General features: G+C 46.0%; 2 protein-coding genes across 3 annotated transcripts in view; one reads left to right on the top strand and one right to left on the bottom strand.

Annotated features, from left to right (window-relative positions):
• The window catches only part of LOC122562930, a 17,274-nt gene extending 16,569 nt beyond the window's left edge, over window positions 1–705 (top strand). Inside the window, exon 13 of the mRNA XM_043716230.1 lies at window positions 697–705. Within this exon, the coding sequence (XP_043572165.1) occupies window positions 697–705 (9 nt within the window). The remainder of the gene's footprint in view (window positions 1–696) is intronic.
• Window positions 706–3,443: 2,738 nt separating this feature from the next.
• LOC122563085 (CMRF35-like molecule 3) overlaps window positions 3,444–18,317 on the bottom strand; it is a 16,965-nt gene continuing 2,091 nt past the window's right edge. The window contains exons 2-5 of one of the 2 annotated variants that reach the window (XM_043716497.1): window positions 16,577–16,894; window positions 7,730–7,838; window positions 4,787–4,892; window positions 3,444–3,998 (exon numbers count right to left, since the gene is read on the bottom strand). In XM_043716497.1, coding sequence (XP_043572432.1) covers window positions 3,987–3,998; window positions 4,787–4,892; window positions 7,730–7,838; window positions 16,577–16,894 — 545 coding nt within the window. In that variant the 3' untranslated portion in view covers window positions 3,444–3,986. The remainder of the gene's footprint in view (window positions 3,999–4,786; window positions 4,893–7,729; window positions 7,839–16,576; window positions 16,895–18,317) is intronic. The other variant, XM_043716498.1, reaches the window with a different exon arrangement.

The raw sequence follows: 18,317 nt of genomic DNA, 5'->3' as shown, positions 1-18,317 counted from the left end.
CTATCAACTAAGGACCTTTCATGTCCCCTCCTTGCTGCTCTTAGCTCTCTCTTCAGGTCCTTCCTGGCTACCTTATAGCTCTCAATCGCCCCAATTGAACCTTCCCGCCTCATCTTTACATAGGCCGCCCTCTTCCCTTTAACAAGGGATTCCGATTCCTTATTAAACCACGGCTCCCTCACACGATCCTTTCCTCCCTGCCTGACAGGTAGATACTTATCAAGGACACTCAATGTTGCTCCTTGAACAAGCTCCACATATCAGTTACGCCCTTGCCTTGAAGCTTACTTTTCCAGGCCACACATCCTAAGTCATGCTTCACCGCATCATAATTTCCCTGCCCCCATCTATAACTCTTGCCCTGTAGTGCATACTTATCCCTCTCCATCACTAGAGTAAAAGTCACCGAATTGTGGTCACTGTTCCCAAAGTGCTCACCTACCTCTAATTCTAACACCTGGCCTGGTTCATTACCCAGAACCAAATCTAGTATGGCCTCACCTCTTGTTGGCCTATCTACATATTGTGTCAGGAAACCCTCCTGCACACATTGGACAAACACTGACCCATCTAACGAATTTGAGCTATAGCTTTCCCAATCAATATCAGGAAAGTTAAAGTTCCCCATAACAACCACCCTATTACTTTCACTCTTCTCTTGAATCATCCTCGCAATCCTTTCTTCTACGTTTCTAGGACTATTAGGAGGTCTGAAAAAACTCCTAACTGGGTGAGCTCACCTTTCCTATTCCTAACCTCAGCCCAAACTACCTCAGATGGCGAGTCGTCTTCCATCGTCCTTTCCACAGCAGTAATACTATCTTTGACAAGCAATGCCACACCTCCCCCTCTTTTACCCCCACCTCTGACCCTACTAAAACATTTAAACCCTGGGACCTGCAACAGCCAATCCTGTCCCTGTTCTACCCATGTCTCCGTAATAGCCACAACATCGAAGTCCCTGGTTGTCACACCAGGCCAGGAGGTTGTCACACCAGGCCGGGAGGTTGTCACATCAGGCCGGGAGGTTGCTGTGCCAGGCCGGGAGGTTGTCACACCAGGCCGGGAGGTTGCTGTGCCAGGCTGGGAGGTTGTTATATTCGGCCGGGAGTTTGCTGTGCCAGGCTGGAGCTCGTCACACCAGGTCTGGAGGTTGTTATTTTCAGCCGGGAGGTTGTTATGCCAGGCCGGGAGGTTGTTATTTTCCACTGGGAGGTTGCTGTGCCAGGCCGGGAGGTTGTCACACTAGGTCTGGAGGTTGTTATTTTCAGCCGGGAGGTTGTTGTGCCAGGCTGGGAGATTGTTATATTTGGCCGGGAGGATGTTGTGCCAGGCCGGGAGGTTGTCATACCAGTCCGGCAGGTTGTTGTGCCAGGCCGGGACGTTGCTGTTCCAGGCCGGGAGGTTGTTGTGCCAGGCCTGGAGGTTATTGTGCCAGGCCGGGAGGTTGCTGTGCCAGGCGGAGCTCGTCACACCAGGTCTGGAGGTGGTTATTTTCAGCCGCGAGGTTGCTGTGCCAGGCCGGGAGGTTATCACACCAGGCCGAGAGGTTGTCATGCCAGGCCCGAAAGTTATCACACCAGGCCGGGAGGTTGCTGTGCCAGGCCGGGAGGTTGTCGTGCCAGGCCGGGAGGTTGTCGTGCCAGGCCAAGAGGTTGTCGTGCTAGGCCGGGAGGTTGTTGTGCCAGGCCAGAAGGTTGTTGTTCCAGGCCAGGAGGTTGCTGTGCCTGGCCGGGAGGTAGTTGTGCCAGGCTGCGAGGTAGTTGTGCCAGGCCGGGAGGTTGCTGTGCCAGGCCGGGAGGTTGTCACACCAGGCCGGGAGGTTGCTGTGCCAGGCCGGGAGGTTTCTTTGCCAGGCTGGGAGGTTGTCACACCAGGCTGAGAGGTTGTGCCAGGCGGAGCTCGTCACACCAGATCTGGAGGTTGTTATTTTCAGCCGGGAGGTTCCTGTGCTAGGCCAGGAGGTTATCACGCCAGGCCCGAACTGTGCCAGGCCGGGAGGTTGCTGTGCCAGGCCGGGAGGTTGTCGTGCCAGGCCGAGAGGTTGTCGTGCCAGGCCGGGAGGTTGTCGTGCCAGGCCGGAAGGTTGTTGTGCCAGGCCGGGAGGTTGTTGTGCCAGGCCGGGAGGTTGTGCCAGGCGGAGCTCGTCACACCAGATCTGGAGGTTGTTATTTTCAGCCGGGAGGTTCCTGTGCTAGGCCAGGAGGTTATCACGCCAGGCCCGGAAGGTTGTCGTGCCAGGCCGGGAGGTTGTCGTGCCAGGCCGAGAGGTTGTCGTGCCAGGCCGGGAGGTTGTCGTGCCAGGCCGGAAGGTTGTTGTGCCAGGCCGGGAGGTTGTTGTGCCAGGCCGGGAGGTTGTCGTGCCAGGCCGGGAGATTGTCGTGCCAGGCCGGGAGGTTGTCACACCAGGCCGGGAGGTTGTTGTGCCAGGCCGGGAGGTTGTTGTCCCAGGCCGGGAGGTTACTGTGCCTGGCCGGGAGGTTGTCACACCAGGCCGGGAGGTTGTTGTGCCAGGCCGGGAGGTTGTTGTCCCAGGCCGTGAGGTTGTTGTGCCAGGCCGGGAGGTTGTCACACCAGGCCTGGAGGTTGCTGTGCCTGGCCGGGAGGTTGTCACACCAGGCCGGGAGGTTGCTGTGCCAGGCCGGGAGATTGTCACACCAGGCCGGGAGGTTGTCACACCAGGTCGGGAGGTTGTTGTGCCAGGCCGGGAGGTTGTTATATTCGGCCAGGAGGTTGTTGTGCCTGGCCGGGAGGTTTCTCTGCCAGGTCGGGAGGTTTTGCGCCAGTGCGGGAGGTTGTTGTGCCAGGCCGGGAGATTGTTGTGCCAGGCCGGGAGGTTGTCACACCAGGCCGGGAGGTTGTCACACCAGGCCAGGTGATTGCTGTGCCAGGCCGGGAGGTTGCTGTGCCAGGCCGGGAGGTTGTCACACCAGACCGGGAGGTTGTCACACCAGGCCGAGAGATTGTTATATTCGGCCAGGAGGTTGTTGTGCCAGGCCAGGAGATTGTTGTGCCAGGCCGGGAGGTTGTCACACCAGTCCGGCAGGTTGTTGTACCAGGCTGGGAGGTTGCTGTTTTAGGCCGGGAAATTGTGCCAGGCCGGGAGGTTTTTGTGCCTGGCCGGGAGATTGTTGTGCCAGGCCGGGAGGTTGTCACACCAGGCCGGGAGGTTGTCACACCAGGCCAGGTGATTGCTGTGCCAGGCTGGGAGGTTGCTGTGCCAGGCCGGGAGGTTGTCACGCCAGGCCGGGAGGTTGTCACACCAGGCCGGGAGGTTATTATATTCGTCCAGGAGGTTGTTGTGCCAGGCCAGGAGATTGTTGTGCCAGGCCGGGAGGTTGTCACAACAGGCCGGGAGGTTGTTATATTCGGCCAGGAGGTTGTTGTGCCTGGTCGTGAGATTGTCACACCAGGCCAGGAGGTGGTTATATCAGGCCGGGATGTTGCTGTGCCATGCCACGTCGGGAGGCCCCTTGAAATGTCTGTGCTGAGGCCCAGAGTCATTGGACCCTGGGACCCAGCAGGAGTCCAGGAGTCATTGTCAGAAGCTGGCAATCTATACTATTCTATCTTACTGATTGTGTAAGCGAAATAATATTGCGTCTTTGTTGAATACGTTTCACTTCGTAATTGACTGGCAGCTATGTTTGTTCAGAAAGCTGATTGATTGATCTTCGATTGATATGGATATTTGGTTGTCATGGGAACTGTAAAACGCGTTTTGATTGAGCTGTACAATGTTAGGACAGACAGTGCCCTCTTGAAACTCAATTATAAAAATATCGAGAAGTCAAGTCTATTGTGTAGAGTTTACAAAGCCTTTCAGATTGTATTAAAGTGTGAATAATCCGAACATTGCAGAATAACTTCTAAATACATGGCGAAATACTTTGGACTTTCTTGCATGATTTAATGAATCTTCTGACCCATCTTCAAGTGGAGTTCTGTTGCATTCTTGTTCTGTGGCTGACGTTTCAGTTGATCCTTCAGTTGTTTGGCTGGAGAATAGAGTAAGAAATGAACTTAAAGCATTGGAATTGATGAAAGTGAATGAATTGAGCATCATTCAAAGGTTCGGCATTTCAAGAGATACTTGTCAAAACCCACAGCTGAATTGAGAATTTGCTTCCCATCCTTTTTTCCTCTGAAATTGGTAGCCATGTTGGGGGGGGTGCCGGTGTTGGACTGGGGTGGATAATGTCAGAAGTCACACGTCGTCTGACAAAGGGGCAGGGCTCCAAATGGTTGTGATTTCAAATAAACATGTTGGACGATAACCTGATGTCATTTGTCTTCTGACTTTACCCTCTGAATGTGTTTAACTTTCCTGGAGTCGTGGTGGGGGGAGTGGGGTTCCATTTCCTACGTGTACAGCCAGGTCAATCCATCTCATGTTCCGGATTGTACAATAGAACACACTGTGGCTGAGTGAGGAGACTTTCAGCTGCTGCCTCTCACACCTCAGTTCAATGTCACATTTGTATGAGGTCAAATTTATAAAATAACAATGAAATTGAAACAATTATTTTGGATCAAAACTTTATTTGATTCAGCCAATCTCAGATTTCCAATGGGAAACAAAAATCTGCAGACCAACCAAGCATTGTTTTGACAAGTATAAACTAAGCCCCAAGAGCCATTGTTCTAACACTGGAATTTTTTTCTGAGTAAATCATTTCTCCGTGGGTTATTTGCTGCTTTTCCAGGCAACTTTAAAAGCACTTGAGCTTTTGAACTGAAGTGAAATATTTGTAAGTATCATAAAGAAAGGTTTAAATCAGTGTACCTGGGATGTCTGAAAACGAGTGTAGCATGTGATTGAAACAGAGCAAACAGCCAGACCAGCAAAGATCAGCCAACGGATTATAGCCCATGCCCTCATGAGACCATCTCTGATTAAACAAAGAACTATAATTAATACAGTACAAAATCATTTCTACTTGAAGCTCATAAAGAAATTTCAATAACAGCCATGCAGGATTCCATCCAAAAATGTTCCAACAAAACATTGAATTCATTGAGAGTTGTGTGAGCATGGTGTGGTTGTTTAATGTGTAATCAGATTGAGAGTTTTTGAGCTTTGAACACGCAATAAAATAGTGGGAATGTCTCTCACAGTTAGTAGATTGAACAAGATCCAGAATTGGTCCTTTCTATTGTACTCTCTGAGCTGGAAGATCATTGAGCTTCATCAGTTTGGAAGGAGAGTGAGAGCGTACAATTCAGCAAGCTGTAAGCTCATCTTTGGAATCCCAACTATTCTACATTTCCCCATGAGATAACCACACTTCCCCATGATAGGTATCAGTCGAGTGCACGATCTCTGAATGGCTTGTAACCCATTTGTATCTTTTATTAAATAGGGAGATGAAAACTGTATCCAATATTATAGCTGTGGTCTCAGCAATACTCCTCATAACTGATGCAAACCATCCCTCCTTATATATTCCACTTCTCTTCCAACAAATCACATTATTCAATTCATAATCACTTGTTGGCTCCATATTCCACCTTTTCATGATTCATGTCACAGGACATCCCCGATCCCTCTAGCAAGCTGCCTTCATTAGAATATGATGCTGATTTCCTATTGTTCCTTGCAATGGGAATACAGACACATTATTCCACATGATAGTCCATTTACCAAAGAGTTGCCCCCTCGCTGAACTGATCCCTGTCTCCCTACACATATTCCTTGTGTCCTCTTTGCAGCTACCTTACTACAAATCATTTAAATCACAAGTAAATTTAGCAAGTATACATTCAGTCCCTTCAGGCACGTCATTTATATCGAAGGTGAGTATTGTCATTTATTGTCATGTCATTTTGACCAGCACCCATTATGTTTAGCCTGTATACTCCACATGTAGTGTGCTTACATTAGGGGCATATAACCTATTCCAGCAAATGCCCTTTTATCTTCTTTATTTCTTATCTCTATCGAAACTGACTCTAGATTCTGATCTCTATGCAAGTTGGTGTCATTTATATAAGCGACAAAGATTAAAGCTGCACCACTGACCTCTGTTAAACTTCACAGTACACAGACTTTCAGTCAGAAAAAGAATCTCTCAACCATCACCTTCTGCTTCCTCTCACTCAGCGACTGTGGATCCAGTTTGCCAAATTTCCTTGGATTCCATGTGCTATCACTCTCCCACATGGAACCTTGGCATTTGATAAGATTCCCCATGGGAGACTGGGCAGCAAGGTTAGATTTCATGGAATACAGGGAGAACTAGCCATTTGGATACAGAACTGGCTCAAAGGTAGAAGACAGAGCGTGCTGGTGGAGGTTGTTTTTCAGACTGGAGGCCTGTGACCAGTGGAGTGCCACAAGGATTGGTGCTGGGTCCACTGCTTTTTGTCATTTATATAAATGATGTGGATGTGAGCATAAGAGGTATAGTTCATAAGTTTACCGATGACACCAAACTTAGAGGTGTAGTGGACAGTGAAGAAGGTTCCCTCAGATTACAATGGGATCTTGATCAGATGGGCCAATGGGCTGAGACGTGGCAGATGGAGATTAATTCAGATAAATGCGAGGTGCTGCATTTTGGGAAAGCAAATCTTTACAGGACATTGATTAGGCCACTGTTGGAATATTGCATGCAATTCTGGTCTCCTTCCTATCGGAAAGATGTTGTGAAACTTGAAAGGGTTCAGAAAAGATTTACAAGGATGTTGCCAGGGTTGGAAGATTTGAGGTATAGGGAGAGGCTGAACAGGCTGGGGCTGTTTTCCCTGGAGCGTCGGAGGCTGAGGGGTGACCTTACAGAGGTTTACAAAATCATGAGTGGCATGGATAGGATAAATACATCAATTCTTTTCCCTGGGGTGGGGGAGTCCAGAACTAGAGGGCATAGGTTTAAGGTGAGAGAGGAAAGATATAAAAGAGACCTAAGGGGCAAGTTTTTCATGCAGATAAATGAGTTGCCAGAGGAAGTGGTGGAGGCTAGTACAATTGCAACATTTAAAAGACATTTGGATGGGTATATGAATAGGGAGGGTTTGGAGGGATATGGGCTGGGTGCTGGCAGGTGGGATTATATTAGGTTGGGATATCTGTTCGGCATGGACAGATTAACCGAAGGGTCTGTTTCCATCCTGTACATCTCGATGACTCTCTGACCCTATATGTGAGCTGCATACTCAGAGATTGGGAAACGTTTTCTTTTGACAAGTAGAAATTTTCCTATTCAACCTGGGTCTTGTGGTTCAGAGGTGGGGACAGTACCACCATACCTCGCGAACCCTTCGGAATGGCAAATACAACTAATTGGAAAGGACTACTTGCGCTTATAGGGATGACGTTAGACTTTCAGATGTCTGTAGTTAGGGAATTCACCCCATCATTTGCGATGAGCCAAGTTCCTCACAACACTTTACTGTGCCAGTGAGAATCTGAACTTTTGACTCTCCCCAATCAATTCACCATTCCTCACACTTCCTCCGGGTTAGGAAGTTTTCACTCTTTGCCCTGAGTGGAGTTCTGCATTGAGGAAGTCTGTCCATCAGGACGATGATGGGTTTGTCTCGAATATTTACAGCCATGGACAGAACCTGCCTACAGCCCATCTGTCTTCCAGCTCAATCACTAACCACTGGGTTATCTGTGTTTTTGATTTTCCAGCCCCACTTTATTCTGCTGTGTGGCCAATGGCCTGAGCTTTACTGCAGATTGTATTGGCCTCTCCCTCAGTATTTTAACGTTTAAGAGACGCACCTGGGTGAGCTGATGGTGGAGGAAGACATGGTGAGAGCCGTTGTAACAGGAGGCTGAGTAGTTCCTGCTGTGCTGCTGGTTGGTCCCATTGTCGAGCCCCATGTAGGTGCTATAAAGGAGCAACTTGATGAGCGTTGTTAAAATCAATTTCCCCAGGCAGTTCACTCCCCGTAATGGAACCACTTCAATAACAGAATTATTTGTATTCTCAGCATTACATTTTCACACTGAATTGTTTGTCTTGCAAATGATCAGATTGTTCGAGTTTAACATTAAAGGAAGTGATTGCATGAGCATGGATAGACTTTGCACAACAAGATACATTGGAGGCAACTGCAGCAAAATACACGCAAACTGAATGTGGGCTGAGAGATTACAGCACCAAATGCAGCAATAGCTCTGCTTTTAGCCCGTCCTGTGTGGGTGAGTTGAAGATGTGATCGACTGGTAATTGGGCCGTGCTATGATCCCAGTTCATGTTATTACAGGACAAGTCAGATCTCAGACTGAAACCTGGCTTCATAGATATTATTTTGTTTTGCTTTTAATAGTGTCCATTGATGGCAAATAGTATTAGATTAACTTAGGTTACCTGGTTGTCACTGACGAGTTGGACCGAAGGGACTTTTGCTTTGTTACGCATCTCTATGATTATCTGACTCTGTTAGAAGTCATTGACTTTGGCAGGTCGATGCAAGAGGAATTAATGCAGTAACTGGCAGGACCCTGAGGAGCATTGATACACAGACAAATATTGGGATGCAAATACATTGCTGCCTGAAAGTGGCAAAAAAAAAACAGATTACGTGGTAAAGAAGACGTGTGGAGTGGTAGTCTTCATTAGTCAGGACATCGACTGTAAAAGTTGACAAATCTTTCGGCAGATTGTGAAAAATATTGTTCCGCGACACTTGCAACATTGTGTGCACATCTGTTTTCCGCAGCACAGGACGTCTTTGGAGATGTCGCACAAAAGTTATTAGGATGCTGCCTGGGTTCGAGTGGATTTGCCATGAGGAGAAGTTCAATAAACTTTTCACGGGAGATTTAGAGGTTCAGTCGTGCATTCACAGAGGTGTATGAAATTATGAGTGGCATGAACAAAGTGAATTGCACGACCATCTTCACGGGGTTGAAATATTAGAAACCAGGTTTAAGATGAGAAGGATAAACTTTAACGTAGATAAGAGAGGCAAAATTATTTTTTATGCAAAGGGTGGCAAGTGCCTGTAACACGCTGCCAGCTTGTGAGGAAGCGTTAAAACAGATACGACAGCAACGTTTCAATGTAATGTGGGGAGAAACATGAGTACAGAGAAAAGAACAGCTTTCTGACCATGTTCAGACGAATGGAATCAGTTTAGAAACACATTGTATGTCTGCACAGACACGATGAGCCAAAGGGCCTGTTCTTTTGAGGTACTGCTCTATGTTTGAAATCATAATGGAGGAGCATGTCGATGAGACTGAGACAACAAGAAGTTAAGCGGTCGATTAGAGTGTGAGATGGAGAGGGTGAGGAAGGAGAGCGAAGCAGAAATATGAAGAATGCTTGAGTGAGAGTGAGAGGAGAGCTAATAGGCGTTTCAGATGAAGTGATGAATGGAGCGACCCTTCATCAAAACCTTTTGGAGCACTAACATCTTTCAGAGCATTGGTAACATGTTGGTGACTTGCATTTTAGGCTATAACAGAGGCATTATGACCAGATATTTGTACATCACAATGATGGAGAAGTGTTTTATTAAAAATGATAAAATAATCACCCTCTCGACATGTCTATATGAGGGGAACATGCAATGTGGATTCAGTATTGTTACTCAAAATAACAGACTAGGATCCCACAATGCTCAGGGTAGAATACTGTTGGAACCCTACTCCGATCAGTTCTATATCTGATCCCCACTGTTCGATGCGGTCAGCCGTTTAAGTTGACCAAACCAGATTCCGATCTGTGCCGTTCACTCCCCTCAAAGCATTCTATATATGGAATTCTATTAACAGGCAGGCGGATTGGCTGGCCGAGGGATGGTACTTGTTGGAAAGTCAGCAAAGGGACTCTATTCCCAGGTCTGGATGTACTGAGTGAGATCACGCAGAGTTAGACGCCAAGTTTGAGGATATCCGATGCCAGTCACTTTGGGCCGTGGGCACAACTGCGCCATCATCTCTGGAGTTTGTGTCCTTCCAGTGGGGCAAGGATATACAGGGAATGCTCCTGATCGAAGCTGCGACTTGGCGGGAAGCAATGATTCTGTAATACTGTCTATGTGCGATGTATAAGATGTGATGATGCTCTTGCCTTTTCCTAACTTCTCCTCTCCTTCAGTCGGTATGAACAGACAAAGAAATAACAATGAAAAATGCGTAAAGGGCAATGTGCTGCAATCAATGCTTGAAGTTTGATTACCACAAGTCAGAATGCAATGCTTCAGGGGTGACTAAATTGATCCATTGTAGCTGAACCTGAACAACAAGGAATACAGTTAGTATCAGTTCCAGCTTCAGAGGGATTATATGTGGGACAATTCCCAATCACTCAATCATTACTTCTGACAGCAGCGTAACCGTTCAGGGCAATACACAACGATGTAAACGTCTCCTACATCATAGCGATTTGCTCTGCACACTCCTCTGATAAATTCACAAGAGGAGAATCCGTCTATGGAACTGAAGAGGAGAGATTATTGACGCAACGTTCGAGACAGACCAACCCTGACGTTTGCTATCACTGATACACACACAAACCAGAATGCTGTGCAATATTCCAATATTCCCGTTGTCATGCTACTGAAGGATAAGGAGAAGGGAATCATTGCACCACAGTAAAGTAACGGCACAAACAGACAGAACGTTCATCCCAACATCTCTGTACCGGTCGAAAGATAAAGTTACCCATTCTAGTTCAAGGTTCCAGGAACTGTTGTATATTGTTGGAGTTTCCAGAGTTACTCGTTCAGATTCAAGTTCCATTCGTGTGCATCCCTTCTGTACTCTCTCTCGAACAATGATGCGCTCCCTGTAATTTGCTATCAAATTTCCACAACAAACCTCTGGCTTTGTTCAAATCAGTGAGTCACAGAAATCAGTGTTCAATCCTTATTTTCTGGACTACAAAGAAAGGCAATGCTGGTATGAGACCCAACCACCAAGCCCGCCCCCAAAAACTCCCAACCCCCATCACGACCACATCATCGCCGCCTCCCAGCACATTATTCTGCGCCATTCCAAGCGACAGATTGTTATCATTCTGCTAATTCGGTCAAGTACATTTCCCTCGACAGTGTCAGCAAGGTCCATAACCGACAGCAAACGAAAAGGCCTTTTGGCCCAACGTATCCTCCCAACTGCCTCACTATTCAAATCCTATTTTCCAGCGTTTGGCACACTTTATTGCATGCACATTTGAATATTTCTTTATGGCTTGAGGGTTTTGCTCTCCCAAACGTAGACGACCTGAGTTTCTCACCCCCACCACTCTCTGAACAAACACGTTTTTCCTCACATTTACCATAAACTTTCTGCTGCTTACCTTAATATTTAGCTTCCTATTCATTGTACCGCCAATGATGGGGAAAAGCATCCTTCCTGCCTCTGATAAATTTGTACACCTCAATCACGTCCACTCTCAATCTCCTTCACTGAAAAGGAAACAAACCGAATCTGTTGAAACGCTCTTCAACACTCTAGCCCAAGGCAATATCCTGGCCAATCCCCAGAACCACTGCATCTTCTCCAATAAAATTTCATATCTCATCCGTTGAGCATTCCAGAACTGCACACAATATAATCAGTCGAGAATACAGTACAGGAAAAGTTCAGCAGTCCAGTCATCATCCGAGGAGCAAACATGATGCTTGGGCACAAGACCTCCATCAGGCACATACTCACTGTGGACTGAGCAATATTTGAAGCTGTTCAAACATCACCTTTGTTTAAATTTGCACCTCAGTTCATAATGGCAAGTATGATATGTAACTTCTTAAATATTTGATCTGCCTGTCTGGATATCTTATGAAGTCAGTGACTATGTAATCCCATTTCCTTGTGATCGTTGATGCTTCCGCACGGGCACCTCAATCTTTTGCTATGACCTTGTCTTATTGGGCCTACCTAAGTGCATGTACTCGCACGTATTTGGCAGAACCCCATTTGTCACTACTCAGCCCACCAATTCCATATTAGAGTCATTGAAATGAGAGACATTAGTATCTTGAATTACGAATGGCCTTCATCTGCTCTTCCATGATCCTATTCAGATAAGCAGCCACTCTTAAAAAAAAAGTCTAGCAAATATTCCTTCTAAAACAGGCATCAGCTAGGCGAGAACCAGAAAACCCAGGAGAATATACATTGCTCTTCGCATTTTCTCTTCGAACTCCTCAGAGTCCCCATGAGCAGACACGATGCTCTTTTCAAGGAGTCAGTGCCAATCCGCGCATAGTATTCATTCTCAGTTAAAAGGGATTGATTCAACCTCCTATATGTTAAAATGTTAAGCATTTTCTTCACCACCCCGTATACCTGCTAAACCACTTTCAAGTAACCATGTCACTGAACTCTTGGGTCTCTCTGTTCGGCAACATTCCCCAGACGTCCCATCAACAGCATAAGTTCTATCCTTGTTTGGCTTACCAAAATCCAATGTATTGAATTTATCTACATTGAGCTCCATTGGCCACAACGAAAACTGTGTTGTGAAGCTGGTGGACATATGGTACCCTAATGATGGCAGTAAAAAGACCTGAAGCAGCTTTCGACTGAGTCGGTGTTTTTATCTTTTTTATGGGTGTGTGTTGCTCTGTTCAATGTGCACCTGCTGCAAAATGTACACTACAATGATTGAAGAAGTAATCCGAAAAGATTTTGAAGTTGAATATAAAAGAGTTTGACCACAGTACCCAACAAAAGAGAGTGAGCTGTTGGTCAATGTCCAAGGACACCTCAGTCCCTGCAGCTCACTGAAGAGTGGCAGACAGGACGGAGGCTATCAGCAAGTCTGTTCCTCTTCAGAGGTGAATGTTTAGCGAAAGTGTCCGTCCACTCGGTTTTGCTGTCAATTTGACACGACCAAGGCGGAGCGAGCCCCTACCATGCATGTAAATGTATTGATGAGAGAAGTCTTTTGCTGTTCATATGCGGACAGTTTGTATCGCAATTGCAGTCACGAATACGCTGAGGAGATCAAAGCAGAGATTTAGGAACACACGGCCACCCTCTTTGGTTTTCCGGTGCTGTTACAGTCCATTAGTGATGACAATGGAGTAGCGATTGAATCTCTCTGCTTTGAAGATCATGCCATGTCCAATTAACAAACTACAAAATCGTTCATTGAAGCTGTGTCAGGCCATTCTGCATCTAAGTCGGTAAAATGTGGGGCTAGAATAAAGCACAGCAGGTCAGGCAGATCTGAGGAGCAAAGGAGTCCCCGTTATTAGGAGGACCTGATGCAGGACCCTTCATTCTGTCACTAAGGTCTATCCTGACTCTTTATCAGATACTGGCTGCTATGTGACTTACCACCATACTTGTATGATGGTGCAAATCCCTTCCAAACCAAATATGTCACTCTCATGTTCGACACATTTCTGAAATTGTGATTATGCAATTTAACATCTTCTTTAATGATTCACACAAAGTAAAAAAAAAACCTGCACACCGCGCCCGCAAAGGATCTCTTCATAGTCACTTCTTATTTCACACCTTCCTATTGCCGCCGACTGACATATAAAAGTACATGATTTCCAATTCATCCACGGACTCATCCCACTTTAATCTCGTTCAGTTGGAAATTCATATGAGATACCTCGGATCCTTTAATTGCCATCCTCCTGAACCATTGTGACATAATGCAGGATATAATAAGAAAGGAAGATTGAATCCTGAATTCACTGCAAATGGACTGAACTATATAAAGTCAAATTGTTATTACAGGCAAGGATGCCCCGAGGTATGGTACATTGGTGAGACCAATCAGGCGCTACGACAACAGATGAATGGCCACCACACAACAATCACCAGACAGGGGTGTTCCCTCCCATTTGGGGAATACTTCAGAGGTCGCCAATCTTTGGGTGACCTTCCTCCAAGGTGGACTTTGGGACAGGCAACAACGCAAAGTGGCCGGGCAGAGGCTGATAGCCAAGTTCGGTACCCATCCAACTGGGACCTTTGGTTGATGTCACACTACAGGTGACCGCACTACACTATACACTCATCCACACTCACACACACACACACTCTTGCATATTCACACACTTATGCGGATCCTCACTCAAACATACACTCTCCCATACATACACACACACATGCATTCTCTCACTGGATAATGCCACATTACACTCATGCACACACACTCTACCATGCTTGCACACACGCAAGCACACTCTCTCACGTGTTCTCACACTCACACACACACACTCACATTCACACACATTCTCTCTCTCTCCTACAAGTGCACACTCATATCAGTCAATGGGGTGAATTTGTATTTGCAGAAATATTTTTGCAGCAATATTCTATTTTGCTCAACAAATGCACAACCCGAAGGCAGTCATTGCACACACTTTGACTTTTGGACAGTCCTGTGAAGTTCTTCCATGAAGCAGGTTGTATAGACTAATGCTCCGGAGAACAAAAGGATGTAGTGGAACTAGGTTACCTCAGAGCAAAGAGTTGGTGTTGGTCCCAGACCAGTAGCTTTAGGCTAAAACCCTGAAGAGATGATGGAAAGCTGAGTGCTTTTAAACTCAGGTGTCTAATAGCTCCAGAAACAAGCTATCAGCACTTCCAGTCTGTCGGTTAAAATCACTGGTGACATAATCACATGTGTAATATTTTGTAAATTCGTGTAATATTTTGTAAATTCCATTTTGGAAACAGAACCAGTCTGACTCAAGATCGGGATACAGACAGACTCGAACCTCACATCTTTAATGCATTATCTGAGCTTAGATGTTACCCTTTTTATTAAAATTAACATATGTTGAGAAAATGACTGAAAATATGTTGTGGGACCTACATATTAATGAACCAAAACCTGCGACCCATTGTAAAAGATGAAAGACTTAACAACAATTTAGATTTGTTAAACATATCATTTTCCTTCCATGACGCTGTAATCTTTTGCTATAAATTCTGTGTCATTTAGTGTTGCTTCACAATCACCTGAAGATGGAGCAGCACTTCAAAAGCTAGTGCTTCTAAGTAAACCTGTTGGACTATGGTTTCCTCCCACAGTCCAAAGATGTGCAGGTCAGGTGAATTGGCCATGCTAAATTGTCTGTAGTGTTAGGTAAGGGGTAAATGTAGGGGTATGGATGGGTTGCGCTTCGGCGGGGCGGTGTGGACTTGTTGGGCCGAAGGGCCTTTTTCCACACTGTAATATAATCTATAATCTAATCTAATAACCTGGTGTTGTGTGATTTTTAACTTTGTGCACCTCAGTCCACCACTGGCTCCTCAACACAAATGAAGATGAAATAGAATGAATCAAACTATCAGCTTATAACACAAATTGAAAGTTAAAGCATGCAGTGAAATATAACCCCATGAATGACAAATCTTTCCTTTTAAAATTGAAATGAAAAGCAACAGCATTTATACAGTATCAAAGCACATCTTGTACAGGCACCAAAACACCACCTGTACACTCCTCCTGCTAGAGGCCCTGTCTCTCTCACACCTCGATGTGATTATGTCACCAGTGATTTTAACCGACAGACTGGAAGTGCTGATAGCTTGTTCCTGGAGCTATTAAACACCAGAGTTCAAAAACACTCAGCTTTCCATCATCTCTTCAGGGTTTTAGCCTAAAGCTGCTGGTCTGGGACGCACACCGCCAACTCTTTACTCTGAGGTAACCTAGTTCCGCTACATCCTTCTGTTCTCCGGAGCATTGGTCGATACAACCTGCTCCATGGAAGAACTTCACAGGACTGTCCAAAAGTCAAAGTAAAACCCAAACTCAAACTGAAGACAAATGATATTAATAATATAAATAGATCAGACAGTGACACCACAGGAATTGGCATGATTAGAATGGGTTTGCTTTTGAGACTTCTGGATTTGGGATGGGAGGTGGAGAGTTTTAAAAAATCATAGGCAAGGTGACAGGAAGGAAGATCAATAATTTCCCATTACTGTGGGATATTACCACAGCAGGATCCTGAGTAACCAGTAGATATTTAAACTAACAACATGATCAAGTTTGGGTTATCACAATCCATACAAAATCATATGACATCAGGAGTGAAGTGTTGTAGGGAACCCACTGAGATAAACACCAGTGCCTTGTAGTGGACACTCCATTACAGTCACTCTGAGACGTATGGAGGCACCCCTCACCACCATATCTCTGCAGCAATAGTTGACCTTGCTATTGGGGCTGCTTCAGGCTCGGGTTTTATATTCTAACTCTCCTTGCAGACACACGAATGGCCATCACTAATCGTGATCCATCCTTTTCAATAAGTCAATGACCCAATGGCCTTTGTGGGTAAAAGACCACCCTCTGTCCTGCTGTGTGCAGAGCTGTCGCGAGGGTACTAACTGAGCCAGACTCCACACTGGAGCCATGGTCACCCGGGAGAAATGGAAGGAAAGGCTGGTGAGCCATCGGGGATTTGGCAGGGCTGTGTGCTGTACATAGTGTGACATTCTCCCGGTGCCCGTCCCCATGGAGAGAATTCCCAGATTTCAGGCATTTTCAGTAAAAGAGTGACCACCCCTGTGGGGAGCTCAGGATTTGTCAGGGGGTCACTGTCAGAGCAGAGCTAGGGTTATCTCTCATTTCAAATATTTAATCTTGGGCAGGGTAGACAGAGTAGAAAGACATGATCATCTTACCTTCAAAAACTTCTAATTTGACGGAATCCCTTATGTTTAGCAAAACTACTTCTATCTCACACCAGTATAATCCTTCATCACTCTTCTTCAGGTTATCCATGGTTACTGAAAATATCCCGCGTGTTTTGTTATCGGTCAATGATACTCCTTGTTTTTGTGGATTATCAGTCGAAACAATAACAGAACAGGTAATGAAGACACGACCCTTACACCATTGTTTCTTATGCTCCTTGTATTTCTGATCATAGCGACAGTCGACAGTGACTGAACCTCCAACTTCTCCACGAACCTCCTTGGGCCCAGTTAATTGATGTGAACCTATTGGAATATGATAATGATCAATGGTTGATATCTGCCTGAGAATCAGGAAAGAAAATATTTAATCAAATAACACCTCCTATTTCATGATTATTGCCTTGTAATTTGTGATCTCAAGCTCGATTTTCAACACGGAATTCCTTGTGTTGAATCAGATTCACCGATTCTGTCACAAACATGATAGTGTACACTGAGTTCCAATATTCGTGAAAGGTTGGCCTGTGATTACCAATGGGGCCAGATTCTGCTCAGTCAGTGCTTCAAGGGGAGACTCGTGACCATACGATTGATTTATATTTTCCATTTACACTGATCTTTGATGTTGGGAAGATGAATGAAGCTCAGGGGAGGGAAATTCCTCCCTTTGTTTCACTGTTTTTCTCTGTCGTGGTTCTGTTCGCCGAGCTGAGAATTTGTGTTGCAGACGTTTCGTCCCCTGTCTAGGTGACATCAACCACACCGCCCTGTGGCCCAACATTTCAACTCCCCCACCCACCATTCTGGAGGACATGGAGGTCCTGGGCTCCTTCACTGCCGCTCCGTCACCACCAGACGCCTGGAGGAAGAACGCTTCATCTTCCGCCTCGGAACACTTATTGGAATATGATAATGATCAATGGTTGATATCTGCCTGAGAATCAGGAAAGAAAATATTTAATCAAATAACACCTCCTAGTTCATGATTATAGCCTTGTAATTTGTGATCTCAAGCTCGATTTTCAACACGGAATTCCTTGTGTTGAATCAGAGCGCGTTTGGGGAACATCTCCAGGACACCCGCACCAATCAACCACACTGCCCTGTGGCCCAACATTTCAATTCCCCCGCCCATTCTGCCGAGGAAATGGAGGTCCTGGGCCTCCTTCACTGCCGCTCCCTCACCACCAGACGCCTGGAGGAAGAACGCCTCATCTTCCGCCTCAGAACACTTCAACCCCAGGGCATCAATGTGGACTTCAACAGTTTCCTCATTTCCCCTTCCCCCACCTCACCCCACTTCCAAACTTCCAGCTCAGCACTGTCCCCATGACTTGTCCTACCCGCTTATCTTCTTTTACACCTATCCACTCCACCCTCCCCCAGACCCTGACCTATCACCTTCAGCCCTCCCCCACTCACCGATTGTACTCTATGCCACGAGGACTCTATGAGTCCTAGTGGTCGTACTAAGATTACCTTTGTAATCATTAAAAACACAGAAATAGAAAACACACAACGGATCATCAACACCACACTCACAGGAATCCAATTCACTAGAGAGGAAGAAAAGGACAACCAACTCCCATTCCTAGACGTGATGGTACAGAGAACACCGAACGGAGAATTCACCACAAAGGTACACAGGAAAGCCACACACACAGACCACGTCCTGAACTACGAAAGCATGCAGACATGTCCCCAACACACACGTCCATGCAGATGC

The sequence above is a fragment of the Chiloscyllium plagiosum genome, chromosome 26, assembly GCF_004010195.1.
Source record: "Chiloscyllium plagiosum isolate BGI_BamShark_2017 chromosome 26, ASM401019v2, whole genome shotgun sequence".
Lineage (NCBI taxonomy): Eukaryota > Metazoa > Chordata > Chondrichthyes > Orectolobiformes > Hemiscylliidae > Chiloscyllium > Chiloscyllium plagiosum.
Note: the sequence above shows the minus strand (reverse complement) of the source record. Positions and strands in the feature narration are given on the sequence as shown.